Source organism: Hyaena hyaena, unplaced genomic scaffold, assembly GCF_003009895.1.
Source record: "Hyaena hyaena isolate Hyena2069 unplaced genomic scaffold, ASM300989v1 scaffold_277, whole genome shotgun sequence".
In the NCBI taxonomy this organism is placed as follows: Eukaryota; Metazoa; Chordata; class Mammalia; order Carnivora; family Hyaenidae; genus Hyaena; species Hyaena hyaena.
In genome coordinates this window covers 43,235-58,142 of record NW_024080905.1, presented here as the reverse complement: position 1 = coordinate 58,142, position 14,908 = coordinate 43,235, and the positions used below count along the sequence as shown (strand labels likewise).

At 41.1% G+C, this 14,908-nt stretch overlaps 1 protein-coding gene across 4 annotated transcripts in view; it reads right to left on the bottom strand.

Moving 5' to 3' along the window:
- Positions 1-14,908, bottom strand: part of NSUN6 (NOP2/Sun RNA methyltransferase 6) — a 63,267-nt gene that overhangs the window by 47,615 nt on the left and 744 nt on the right. For all 4 annotated transcript variants that reach the window (XM_039245870.1, XM_039245873.1, XM_039245872.1 and 1 more), the window contains exons 2-4: positions 10,167-10,991; positions 7,348-7,503; positions 5,434-5,513 (exon numbers count right to left, since the gene is read on the bottom strand). In XM_039245870.1, coding sequence (XP_039101801.1) covers positions 5,434-5,513; positions 7,348-7,503; positions 10,167-10,241 — 311 coding nt within the window. In that variant the 5' untranslated portion in view covers positions 10,242-10,991. The remainder of the gene's footprint in view (positions 1-5,433; positions 5,514-7,347; positions 7,504-10,166; positions 10,992-14,908) is intronic.

Sequence of the window (14,908 nt, the reverse complement as noted above, 5' to 3'; positions counted from 1 at the left end):
CTCCTTTCACGGATTCTGCCTCAGATGATTTCACTGTAACCAATCACAGTCGCCAGTAACGCGAGTCCTAGGAGTCAGACTAGCGAGTCATCAAACCCGGGAGTGGCCTTGGGGGTCCCGCAACATGAGTAGTAACTGTATAGAGACAAGCATCAACGTGTGATTAAGCTGTCCTGAAGGGGAGGCTTGTAGGCATGAAAGAGAAAAGGAAATGTCAAAGTTGATGCAGGGCCATAAAACAGGCTAAAAGCTTGATTTTTTTACTGCAGTATTCACGAATAAAGGAGTACATCAACAACATTAAAGAAAGAGGATTTTCTGATAGCACAATCATACAAATAGAAGTGAAAAAATAGTCTGAAGGTAGTCAGATTAAGAAAAAACTGTTAAAATAGCTTTAAAAATGAGGGGGTCTACAAATTAAAGACTGAGATTATGAGAATGTCACACTAAAACGTATATGAGGAGTGCCTGGGTGGCTCAGTCGGCTGGGCGTCTGACTTTGGCTCAGGTCATGATCTCCCAGTTCGTGGGTTCGAGCCCCGCATAGGGCTCTGTGCTGACAGCTCAGAGCGTGAAGCCTGTTTCAGATTCTGTATCTCCCTCTCTCTCTGCCCCTCTCCTGCTCACACTGTCCCTCTCTCTCTCAGAAATAAATAAAACATTTTTAAAATTTTTGAAAAAATGTGTATGAAAATATAAACTTATTTGGCATTTCTTAACTTCACATATTAGCAACTCTACACCAAATAGGAGATAATGAATATAATTCTAAGATGTTGCATGATATTACTGCATGCCAACAAATATTTCTTTTCAGGACTGCCATCTGTATTTAATCATCAATCTTTGTGCAATTACTTGAATATTCTATTGCATTTACCATATTATTTCATATACATACACAGTAATTGAAATACTAAATTGCTGATACCAGCAACACAAGAAAGATGGAAATTAAGCAGGCTGAGAGAGACAAATGTAGCCTCATTTGTCTACAGAGATTTATGCTACTAGATTAGTAATTCAGTTGTGAAGAAACAACTTTATGAACTGCTAAAAATACTTTGAGATTTTTGTCAAAAAGAGAGGTACACTAATAAAATAGAGATCCTTAAAAATTATGAATTGAATATTAATCTAAAAAATTCTAATCTAAATGCAGTCTTTAGGAAATGCTGTTTGGGATAGGATATTAAAAAAAACTTTTTAAAAATAAGTTTAATTTATTTTGAAAGAGAGAGAGAGAAGGAGGGACAGAGAAAGGGGAGACAGAGAACCCCAAGCAGGCTCATTGCTGTCAGTGCAGAGCCCCATGCGGGGCTTGATTCCAGGGAACTGTGAGATCATGACCGGAGCCAAAATTAAGAGCTGGATGCTCAACCAACTAAACCACTCAGGTGCCCCTAAAAACACTCTTTTATCAAGTGAAGCCTGTTACTCAACTTTCTTCTAGGTTTTTCATTAAAGTTGCCACTGATACCATCAAAATCAGCATCGCAACCTTATGTTCAATTTCATTATGTTACCAATGATAAGATCTTCCCAATATTAAATATACTTTGTCAGTATATTAAGTATCATTTTAAGTATCATGTTAAGTAACCTGAGGGAAACTGAATTTATGGTGAGAAATTACTTTTAAAATTGTTCACTATCTACAAATAAAGTTTAACCTCTATGTTTTGATTCTGTACTTTATTTTAAATGCTTATTTTTGAGGGAGAGACAGCAGGCGAGTAAGCACAAGCAGGGGAGGGGAGAGGGAAAGGGGACAGAGGGCCTGAAGCAGGCTCTGTGCTGGCAGCAGAGTGCCCAGCGTGGGGCTCGAATCCACGGACCACAGGATCGTGACCTGAGCCAAAGTCTGATGCTTAACCAACTGAGCCACCTAGGCGCCCCTGTTTTGGTATTTTCAATAATTGCAGGATATTGAGCATCTGGTAAAAGAGCAGGAAAAGAGTAAGAGTGTGTTTTTATTTTTCTGAAGTCTGTAGAAATGGAGGGAAAAAAAAAAATCAATCTGAGAAGGACATGCCGCTCATAATAAAACTAAGGAATAGCTAGATTCCCAATGAGGAGGAATAACTGCCTGACAAAGAGAGGCTTGGATCAAACCTATGGTTTCCAACAGGGTGTGCAAAGGAAAGGCTCCCGGAGGCCCCATCAAGTACTGAGGACTTCGGACCAGGCCAGGGGGCTCAGGTGGAGAAAGGCGACCTGGGAAGGCCCCGTCAGCGTCCCCTTCGCAGCAGGCAGAGCTGAAGAGGCCCAGGACCGGCAACATGGGCAAGCGGGCACCGGTTTCCCTGACAAATCTGGACACCCCGCCTGCAAGCAGCTAAGGGAAGGGAAAGAGCAGCTCCGCGTGGTGCTCCTCCCCAGGGTTCAGGAAGCAGAAACTCAAGTGAAAGCCCCTACACGGGCAGCTGAGAGCCAGAAGCCTTCACAGAGAGCCTCAGCCGATACTGGCTCCGCTCACCAGGACCAGACATTTGCTGCTGCTACGGAAAATCTGGCGAAAGCACTTCCTGAAAGCACATCTGTTGAGTCCACTAGGGACACACTTTACCCCATTCTGTAACATTTTTGAGCAAATTGCAAAGTAGGTGAAGCTCTGTGAATATAACTGTTTCCGCTCAATGAATAATAAGCAGAAAAGATTCGTTCAACATGGGACCGATACAGAGGTAGTAGCCCCAAAAAAAATCAATCAATCAAAAAATAAAAACCCAAGAAAAAATCTTTCAAATAGGTCTTTGTACTTTTAAAAATAGGTAAAAGGTGGGGCACCTGGGTGGCTCAGTCAGTTAATACTTCAGCTCAGGTCAGGATCTCACAGTGGGTGAGGCTCCAGCCCGAGTCGGGCTCTGTGCTGATCGCACGGGGCCTGCTTGGGATCCGCTCTCCTCGGCTCTGCCCCTCCCCTGCTCACACACTAGCACTCTCTCTCAAAATAAGTAACTTTAAATCCGTTAACACAATGTTCTTAAATTCTGTTGTGTAACCAAGATAAGGAAGGTTTAAAAACAAAACAAAAAAAAAACCAAAAAACAGTGAACCGGGAAATAGTAAAGCCTCTGCAGTAAGAACACAAGAGGCTTGAGATGGCTATTTTTAGAAAGGCCTGCTGGCAAGGTTGGCCCTCCGCTGGCATCTGGAAACAACTGGGAAACAGTTCCCAACACTGATTTAAAACCTTCCCTACGAAGAGTGGGTTATCAGTCCTACACTGTACGAGCAACGTGCTTTATTCTGAACACCTGATTTCCTTCTGGGAGCCTGAAATTTTGGTGCAGTCCAGGCAGAGGGTGATCACATGACCAGCGCCCCAAAAAAAAACCTTGGCCACGGAGTCTAGTCTGTAATGAGCTGCCCTCCCGGGCAACTGTTTTACTCACGTCACAATTCGCTGCTAGAGGAACTAAGCATGTCCTGTTAAGTCCGTCAGGGAGAGGACTCTGGGATGCTTGTGCCTGGCCGCCTCCTCTGCCCCATGCACCTTTCCCTTCTAGACTTTGCTCTTGTATCCTTTAACGTAACCAATCTTCCCCAGGAGCACTACTGCAGGCTGAGTCCATCACGGCACCTGAGGGCTGTCTTGGGGTGCCCCAACACAGGGGTATCTGCACTGGAGAGCCAACCTACACAGTCCTCGTGTTCTTATAATAGAGAACACAGAAAAATGTAACAGAAAAATGTTCACAGAACTACTGACGGACTTGTAACTAAAAAATTCTAATGTCTGACTAAAAAGGAAGAGAATACTGAAAATTGAGCTGTATCCTAGCCCAGTTTTAAAGTTCAATGATGAATTCATAGATCTCCAAGGAAAAACTAAGATGATGGAGCCGGAGCAGTGCGGGGGGGACGGGGGGTTGACCTCTGATTTTTTTTTTGAGAGAGAGACACAGAGACAGAGTGCGAGCTGAGGAGGGGAAGAGACAGAGGGAGACACAGAATCTGAAGCAGGCTCCAGGCTGAGGTGGAAGCACACTGTCTGACGTGGGGCATGAATCCACAAACCATGAGATCACGACCTGAGCCTAAGTCAGACACTTAACTGACTGAGCCACTCAAGGCACCCCAAATGTTAACTTTACTTAAAAAAAAAAAAAAAAAAAAAAAAAAAGCTGGGTTTGTTAAAGCCTCTAGACTTCTTTCTAAATACAAGTAAATGTATAGTTGTTTCTGTAATCACGCACACAAAAAAATTATCTTACACACGGCACCCCCCTTTTGATAACTGAATTATCTTCTATTATTGGTACATATAATTCTCCCCCATTAAAGACCATAAAATATTTCAATGCACAGATAAATCTCAATTTACTAAACCACTGCTTTACTATTGACTGCTTTACTAAACTATTTAAAGCTTTAACAAATGAGCATTTTTCTATCTAATAAAACAAACAGGGGTATAAAAAAATTAAACCATAATTAGGGATTTCAAAAGTTCCTCAGAAATGAACTCCTATTGTAATATGAAAGGCTTTTCTCCCCCCAATTCTCAAACATGTCTTCCAAATACACAAATGAGTAGAACATTGTTCTACAGAACATACACAATAACTTAAGGTAACTGTGAATTAATGAATAAAATTTTCAAAAATATCAGCTATGAATGTAGGTAATACATTGCCTTGTATTTTTCTGTAGCTCAAAAAAAAAGTTTTATATTAGCAATGGAAACTGTTTTGAGAGAGAGAGAGAGGAGAGCGCGCGCGATCGAGTGCAAGAGGCAGAATCCAAAGGAGGCTCCACACTATTGTGACCTGAGCCGAAAAACAAGAGTCAGACACTTAACCAACTGAGCCACCAGGCGTCCCTTTCCTCCTACTTTCTAAGTCACTTCATTTTTTACTTATATATTAAGAGATTCCACTACTGGGGCATCTGGATGGCTCAGCTGGTTAAACATCTTTCTCTTGATTTCAGCTCAGGTCATGATCTCATGGTTCATGGGTTTGAGCCCCACGGAAGGCTCTGGGCTGACTGCACGGAGCCTGCTTAGGGTTCTGCTTCTCCCTCCGTCCCTTTCTCTTTCTCTCTCTCTCTCTCTCTCTCTCTCTCTCTCTCCAAACAAACAAATACGCAAACTTATATGGAAACCAACTTGACAATAAACTATTCGTGTAAAAAAAAAAAAAGAAGAAAAAACAAATATGCAAACTTAAAAAAAAAAAAAAAGGAGGAACATGGCACCAAATGGACTTAAAACGCATTGCTTTCAAGATATTTGGGCCCATTCCTAGTCTTTGGTGACATCTTCCATGACAGAGTATGAAGTTGGCATTTATGAATTTGTGAATTGCTGTCTGTCTATATGAAGTGGCTAATAACACAGAAACTTAGTGTTGTCACCCAACAGTAAGAAGACTGGGACAAATTTTTAGAAGAATTTAACTTGAAAATGGAAAAGTTACAAACCTAGGTCCAATAACAGGAATAAGTAAGACATCCTGAAGGTCTGGATGTTGAAGAATAGGAACACTTAATCCATTAAATTGCTGTTAAAAATAAACAAACAGAAGTATGAAGATCAATAGAATTGATAAATTTCAACTTACAGAGCTTTTCGGTGTCATTATCTAGCAGAGCATGAAGCTTCGTTTAGGATGTTCTCACTCTATTCCACGTAATATTGTGGAACAAAGACTTCAAAACAACTATGTTTTCTTTTTATTTTATTCTTCTCCAAGTCTTTATAAGGTTCAGTTTTGCTGTCTGGCTTTATAAAAACCAACCCATAAACCTTAAGAGACTTATCTTGAAAACACATATCCAATATAGAATTGCATGTAGTACTCTTTCAATGAATAACTCTAAACAGGACATTAAAGAGTGGGATGATTATTATTTACTGTAAACCATCCATACTGGACGCCATGTCAGTTTTGGTGAGGAAAAGAAATGCTTTTTGGCAAAAGTTCAGGATTTTCAGTATCCTCTATTATCCTTAAGTCTTCAGACTAGAAACGGGTACAGGGCCAGGAGTATAGGTGCTGAGGCCCATTCACACAGTCTCAGGAGAACCAATCAGGTGCGTCTCTTCCCTACGGTCTTCCCAAGCCAAACCACTGGACATCCCCGCCTATAACGTGTGACGGTTCCAGTTTCTCCCCATCCTCACCAGCCAGATGAAATTTTAAATCATTAAATTTCAATATGGGGCCCAGAGAAGCTCTGGGACAAAGTATCCACTCCTCCAACAACCCGTATGGGATATCTCTTTGGGACACACATGAGTTTTGGATCATGGAAGGAGAAAGAAACTAAATAGTCCGAGACCCTTTCCTGCAAGACGTAGGTACTGCTCTACCACCAATTTCCTATCGAGGGCTTAGGGCTCAACCTTCTGTCCTACTCTTAACCTTGAAAGGACTCAAAGCCCATCCACAGTGAATGTCTGCCTTACCCTAGATCCTAGTTCATAAGATCCTACAGGCCCACTGGACTGGAACAGAATATTTAGACTCTAGGAATAATGTGCTAGAAAAGAAAATAATCTGGCTCTGCCGGAGTTATAGACACTTGTGATGGGCCTCAGAACACTTTCCTTTCATACTACTTGAAAACATATGCACGACCACGTAAGAGTATTAATTTTAGCTGCTCAGAAGAACTGCTTCTATTTTGTTATCTGTTACATTTAGTTGCTTAGAGGAACTAGGAGTATCAGTGAATAATTCAAAATCAGATTACTTTTTCTACAAGTCTTATTATTACACTAGTTTGGGTCTCATACACTCAAATCACATAGCTGGTGGTTCTCACACATCCTCTCACAACAATCTCAAACTTGAGATTTGTAAAACTGTCCCTAAAAACAGTATGACAAACATTCTATAAATGTAATGAGATTAAAGAATAAGTGAATCAACATCAGTGAGAATTTTCTGAAGATTTCTTAATGATATATCTACATTAAACTAAATACACAGCCTATAACATATAAGAGCCCTTTAATGATGCTTGCATATTACTTTTAATTTAGATAGTAATCACGTAACTTATTACAAAACCAGACTTTTAGGGTTAGAATGGACCTCCTCATATGTATTTTAATGATGAAGCAACTGAGGCCACAAGAGCTGGGTGACCTAGGCAGTCACTGTAATAAATTCAGAATCACAGGTGCTAGCTAGGTTCAAGTTCTAACACTACTATCTCTAACATTACCACTTGAACAACTTGAACACTTGAACAACAATTCATGACCTTCGATTTCCTTACTTGTAAAATTGGAATAGTACATTATGTTCACAGGATGTTAGTGGGGAGCACCATGACATAGATTGCGGAAATGCCATTCTGTACACAACCCAGAAAATTTGCACACACCTTCTGAAGCTCATCCAACAACAGGTTTTTCACATGTTGCACTGAGGCTAGATGTGTATTTACTCTGACAGTTGTGAACGACGGAGGGTGTGACAAGTGATTTAACAGAGTTTCAAATCTCCTTTCTGCTTCTTGTTTACCTAGAGCAGATACAACCTGCAAGGAGGAACATAAGTTAATGTTTCAGTGTCCCTGTACGAATTAATGAACTAAAAATATTAAGGAGAACACGAATACCCCTTTGCTCAACTAATGAAACAGCTTTCAGCTACTGTTCAGTTCCATTTCATCTTGCTATAGGGTTTGTGTGTCAACAACACTTAAGAGAATGTAACACTTCACAGGGTTTTGGGGTTTAATCACGGAAATAAACTCCTAACAAAATGCTTGACATAAAAGGCTTGGAAAAAACACTGCCTCAATGTCAAAGCACTGTTAACATTTTGAACATATTAATGTCTGCCACACTTATTCATATAAATTCAAGATTTCATTTATTTATAATGTATTAACTGTTAACATTTTGTCAAGCTTTTGCCTGCTTACCTCATATACTAGAACGAGCTGGTTAGCAGCCTTTTACAACAGGAGTATTTTGAATAAGTAACATCGCTACTTACTGTCATCCAAAGGTCATCTACATCAGCTTTTTTTTTTTTTTAAGATTTTATTTATTTCTAGGAGAGAGAGAGAGAGAGACAGCGTGAGCAGGGGAGGGTCAGAGAGAGAGGGAGTCACAGACTGAAACAGGCTCCAGGCTCTGAGCTGGCAGTCAGCACAGAGCCCGACGCGGGGCTGGAACCCACGAACCGCGAGATCATGACCTAAGCGAAAGTCGGACGCTTAACCGACTAAGCCACCCAGGCGCCCCATACATCAGCTTTTTAATACGGTTTTTTAATGTAACAAATAGACATCATCCAAAAATGACAGGTAGCAAAGGTAACCTGTTAGAAATGGGGGCTTAAAGACTCAAACAACCAAGTTCCCCTCTGATAAACTGAAGCTTTATGAAACATGTATTTTCCCATTTTTGTCATCTATGTTTATTTTTTTGAGAGTGAGTGGGGGAGGGGCAGAGAGAGATGGGGACAAAGGATCCGAAGCAGGATGTGCGCCGACACCAGTGAGCCTCATGTGGGGCTCCAACTCACGAACCCCAAGATCCTGACCTGACGTCGGACGCTCAACCGACTGAGCCACCCAGGCGCCCATTTCTGTGATCTCTTGAGTGTGCCCTGCCTCACAGCATCTCCATAAACCACTTGCCAGCCTACTAACGCATCAGCATCAAGTATTGGTCCTCTCTCTAGTTTACTAAAACGGACCTTTACTTCCAATACTTTTACAAAGTAATGGCTTTTTTTTCGTAAAATTGTTTATAGGTAGTGGGTTTGAGGCAGAGATGGTGTCAAAGACAGGCACTGGATCTTCTTCTACAAAGCAGTATTTACTATTTTTAAAATTGCTGGGGAAAAGTGCTAAATGCCTCTATTTCTCTTAATATGCTCCTATAGTTTAAGTTGTTTGAAATCAAGAGAATGTATTTTCTCTTTCCATGCTGTCTAATCCCTTAATATAACCTTTGTAAACAAAATGCAGAGATCAAATTTTAAAAAGTCAGCTCTCTCCAAGTACGATTAACATTTAAGTGCCTTTACTTTGACTAGAAAAGCAAAGGTTTAGAAATATAGTTGCCTAGATGCAGGATAGTAAAACGTAAAGAGCACAAGCTTGGCAATCAAAGACAAGACTACTGCAGCCTTCGGAGCTAGGCACTGCGAAAATATTTGTTGAGGGCTTAGGTGCCAAAGCAATCCCAATTCCTTTCTCTCATGATTAGTATTTTAAAACAACCTTGTAATATTAAATATTTTTAACGTCCTCAGTCATCAGAGAGAAGAACATTGAGGTTAAACACTATGAGATAATTTACTCAAAACACAGGGACATAAATCCTGGACTCGGGATTCCAAGTCTGTATTCTTTTTTCATTGTACCTGAGCTCTTCAGGCGTCAGAACTCAGTCCTGTTACTTCACAGCGTGTCAATTTGGACACTTTGGACCTTCGAGTCTCTCACCTATTAAAAGGGAGAAAAGGGGCGTCTGGGTGGCTCAGTTGGTTCAACGTCAGCTGAGGTCAGGATCTCACGGTTCCTGGGCTCGAACCCAGCATCGGGCTTTGTGCTGACAGCTCAGAGCCTGGAGCCGGTTTCGAATTCTGTACCTCCCTCTCTCTCTGACCCTCCCCTGCTCATGCCGCCCCCCCCCCCGCCGAAATAAATAAAAAAAAACACTTAAAAAATAAAATAAAATGGGAAAAAAGCTCTACCAAGAAAAAAAAGAAAGAAAGATTGCTAATACTGATGTAAAGGTCTGCAAGTCACCTAGCACAACCGGTGGCATCTGAGGCATTAACAAGCTACAGTACCCCTTTCACCTGTCACACTCGGAGAGTGCAGGTGTATCTTCTCTGCAGGCCTTAAATTCTCGAGAACAGGACTCTTTTTCGCTCATTCTTGGAACCCCTTCAGTGCCATGCCCACGGCCAGGCACATAACCGCTTTGTTCCCCTCCCTTCCCTCACATTCCTAAGTGCTGAAACGTACACCTCATTCACCTCTGGTCTCGAAAGCATTAAATCCCTACGGGAAGATAGCGGCAGTTTGCACATTTGGAAAAAAAAAAAGCAGCAAGAAACAACGGCGTAAAGATCAGGTTTCGCTTTAGGCTTTTTTTTTTTCTTTTTGGTCTTTCTCCCGAGTGTGTAAATATTTTAATGTTTGCAAATATCATCTACCAGGTTTATTTGACCTACCTCCTTATTCATAAAACCCTCTTTAAGATACTTTTCAATCTCAGGTCTCAAAGATATCTTAGGGAAAATAGACATGTTTGCTATTTTTGTCCTCCTCCAAGAAAAATGCTGGGCAACGGTGACTTCTCTCTTTCCGAGTTAGCAGGGAGCAGCGTGTCGACGGTGAGTAACCAGCCACACGCGCCGCGACCACCAGATGGCCAGGGAAAATCGCGCCGCTCTTTGCAAGCTATATTCGGCTTTTGCGGAGGTACATCCACGCTTCCTCGAGCGTCGCCAGTTCGCGGCGGCTTCCTCGCCTCCGCCACGCCCGTCCACGGTCCTCCTTTAGGGACGCTCAGGGAAATAAATCACCGTGAGGCCACTTCACCCACGTTGCAAAGAACAGCACGGGGGGGGGGGGGAGCGGGGAAAGGAACGAAAATCAAAAACAGAACACTGACAGGTGACGGCGTAAAAACCGGCCTGGGAAACTGACGCGCACCCGCTCGGTCACGGTCAGTGTTCCGGAGCTCATTTCCAAAACCGCGCCCCCAACTTCTCGGCCGAAAGCCGCTTCCGGCGTGCGTCACTTCCGGCGACGCGGCGCATCTGGCGACCCAATCCGCGGCCGCAGATTGGCGCTACGTCACGTCTCCGGAGTTTCCCGACGCGGGGGGAGGGGGGACGCCCACGTGCGGGCGGCTTGAGCAGGGAGGGGGCGGCAGCCGCGCTGAGCACCCGGGCCCTGCGCCTGCGGTGCGTGTCCGGGCAAATGAGGAAACGCTGTGTGTTAAGTGGAAGGCCTGATAGTGGAGGGATCCAATTAGTTCCCCGCTGCGTGACCTGCAGAGAAAGCAGAAAGGCAGTTGATTTGAACCCAGAAGTCACCCTTTGATTTCAGAAATTACCCTAACCTCTCTGACGCATGCTAATCTGACTTCCGCTATGAATGAACGACGTTACTCGAATTTTCGAAAGCTGGGTTAACGGTGTGTTAATATCCATGAATGATCGGTTAAAACTTAAAAACCCACAATTTAGTAGTTGAGTAAAGCTCGCAGTTACCTGTATCATAGTTGATTTATGCTTCAAGGTGCCGAGACTCTGGGCATAATTTATGTGTTACAGATGAAGGAAAGGATTCAAAAGAAGGTACCTAATGAAAGTGAGACATTTGATGATCGAATAGGTAGCTAAAAATAATTATCTCCTTGACTTAGGTTTTGTTTTTTTAAATGTTTACTTGAGACACAGCATGAGCAGGGGAGGGGCAGAGAGAGGGAGACACAGAATCCGAAGCAGGCTCCAGGCTCTGAGCTGTCAGCACAGAGCCCGATGCAGGCCTCGAACTCACGGACCAGAGATCATGACCTGAGCTGAAGTCGGATGCTTAACTGACTGAGCCACCCAGGTGCCCCTCCTTGGCTTTGATTTTTGTTTTTGCAGCTCACCGTGGCCATTTATACTTAAGTATAGGACAATGTTTTTTCTAAAGTCCTTTTCTCTTTAAGTCTCACACAGGGATGTTTAAAAAGTTTAATGATTACTTTCTGGGATAAACATACCATGTTCTGTACAAAATGTTCTAACTTACGGCCATTATGCCACACAATCTTGTAATGTGGTTTTCGTTCTCTCTTTCACGGAGGAGAAAAACAAGGCTCCCAGAGCAGAAAGAACTTTGCAGCCCCACAGTTAGCGAGAAGTCAGGATAAAGATCACAAACACCTGTCATCTAAAACGAATACCAACTCTTCTCACCATGGTCTACTTCTTCAGTAAGTTCATGGTTTTTTCCCCATGGCTAAATCATCTAAAAGTGATTAGAAAAAATGTCTCCATCACGCATTGCCAGAGGAATTTTTGCAGCCTCAACATTACCACCCTAGAGCCAATAATGGTTGGAGTCTGTATTTAGGAGATGAGGGAGAGGAAGGACCGAGTTGGACTAGATTTGTAAACTCAGCGAGGGTAGACTTCCATCTCCCCACTCCGTACCCACTGCCTGAACACGTAATAGGCACTTAAATGTTGATTGACTAGGTGAATGGACAGGCATCTATGTGAACTAGAGAATGAAAACTGATAAAGCATGTATTTGCTGGAAATCAGTTCACTAGTCAAACACACGTGAATAGTGCTGAGGACTTTTACACTATCCTTGTTTAGACAGTATTGTAGTCACAGTTATGTTGATGAAAACTCCTCTTAGTGTTCTCAGGTTGGGTCCAAAAAAAGCATATGACAAATCTGAAGTTGGCATCGTGCATACATATGTCTAAGAAAAGGAAGAGCCTTACAGGAATATACCCATGTAAGGGTCATTTAGCTTGTATTTTCCCAGTGGGATGATATGGCCCCCAATGTGGGGGAGCAAAGTAATCTTAGGTACAATCTTGTAATCTTAAGTCTTAGTTCGTGGTGTTCCAAAGCTTAACCTTACCAAAAACCAAACATATTCCAAAAGATTCAATTCCATGAAGAAGGGCATGAGGGGATTAGGTAAAAAAAGTCTAGAAAGGCAGGGAATCTATCACTATCAACTCAACTGGAGGCTAAAGTCAAAGTGGATATAATCTCAGTTATGGAGGAGAGTTGTTTGGTTTTGAAAAGTTTCATTCTTAAGCCAAACATGCTGTCCTGGATTCTTGGTTCAAGCCATGCATGCAGTTTATCTTGGTTAATGGTAATAAATTGAATTCAATTCCTGCTGTAGCCAATTCTGCTACGTATTATCTAAAGATGGTTTATAATTAGTTCCTTCTGAGGAACAGTAGCTACAGTTGGTTGTTTTTAATTCCCTAGTGGTTCAATGTTTCATTTTTTTCTTGAAATTTTCATGTCTTTGATTTGCTTTATGTATAGTACTTTTATCTTTTTCTTAAAATTTAGTGAACTGGAGAGAAATATTACTGGCATTCGGTATTAATTAAAGGAAGTTACTTTCAATTAACACTTCAGAAAGTAAGTTATAATCCTAATGACCATATTATCAGGTTCCTTTTTTCATGACTTTTTTTCTTATTTCATGAGTTCAAAATATAGTCAAATAGTAACATTTCATAGAAGAGTGAGACCTTCTTTGGATGAAGGGCTACACTGAAATTAGTTTTTAAACAGCTTTTAAAGGAACGTTTCCAGAAAAAAATTAACAAAGGAGTTCTGTTTTTTAAGTACTATATTTAAAAAGTGTATTATTCAAATTTCTCTAGGTTAAATTATTCACAAGTATTCCTACCATCATATATAATACAAATGTACAATATCAACTAAATTGTATATTTTGTAAAAGATAATTCTGGTATGCCAGCATGATTTCTGTTTACATAATGCATAACCACATTTTGTTAATCAATTATATTCGTTTTTCAGTTGTGACTAGTTTTCTTACAGTTAATAAAAATTTCAAATTCCTAAATCTGCAAATAACACTTTTTTTTAAAAAATTTTTTTGTTTTATTTATTTCTAGGAGAGAGAAACAGCCTGAGCAGGGGAGGGTCAGAGAGAGAGGGAGGCACAGAATCGGAAACAGGCTCCAGGCTCTGAGCTGGCAGTCAGCACAGAGCCCGACGCGGGGCTCGAACCCATGAACTGCGAGATCATAACCTAAGCGAAAGTCGGACGCTTAACCGACTAAGCCACCCAGGCGCCCCAACACTTTCTAATGTGAAAGAATATTCTAAAAATATTTCAACAGTCCTGTTGTCTGCTAAAGTGTAGAGAAGATGATAAAAATTAGAACAGTTCTTTAACATAAAAGTTTCAGACATTTTGGGGCACCTGGCTGGCTCAGCTGATTGAGCGTGTGACTCTTGGTGTTGGGGTTGTGAGTTCGAGCTCCACACTGGGTGTCGAGATCACTCTAAAAAAAAAAGTTTCAAACATTTTGAAAGAGTAGAACCAATATAAGTATCAACAGCCCTGCTCAACTATAGTCATCCACCACTTAATTAAAAGTGAAAAAAAAATTCCTTCAAATTTACTTTCTAAAGTATCATTAAAATATTTAGTGATAAAAATCATTAAAATCCTAAAGATATTTAAGAAACAAGTAAATTTTTTTGCATCGAAGCTCTGCAAAAAAAAAAAAAACCTGCTTTATTTCAGAAACTATTTATTAGACATCTAAAAGCTAGAAAATAATGGAATGTAGTTTACATATGTATGTTTAACATTTGAAGAAACTAAGTTACAGAATCTAAAGGTTTTTTTTTAAAATAATGAAACTATGATTACACATATCCCTTTAAACCTCTGTTCACACAAACACAAGATTCTTTACATTGAAGCAAATTCGTGATCCTGACAGATAAACTAATTTACATAGGCTCTGTGGATACCTTTTCCTCTCTAAGGGACGTTATAACTTGTCTTTAATATGAGACAGTTGGAGCAGATTATCCCACATGAAAGTCTTAAAGGATCTTTGAATCATAACACTGGGAGAATTTCTTAAGTCATACATTTCATTTCTCTTCCTACAGGTAAGGAAAGTTTGGCCTGTTAAAAGGCTTTGCTCCCTGGGTTAAAATCTACCACGTGATGGAAGCCCATAGCCTTTTCAATTAAGTCCTTTCCTTTACTGATTTCAGGGGAATTTGGTTTCATGCCAGGCTGTAAAGATTTTAAATTTATTGGAATTTACCCAGGAAAAGAAGGTGGAATTGTGTAATAGGGTACAGTGCAGTGACAGATGGTAGTTACTTGTGGTGAGCATAGCGTTGACTCACTACGTTGTACACTTGACAGCAATGTAACA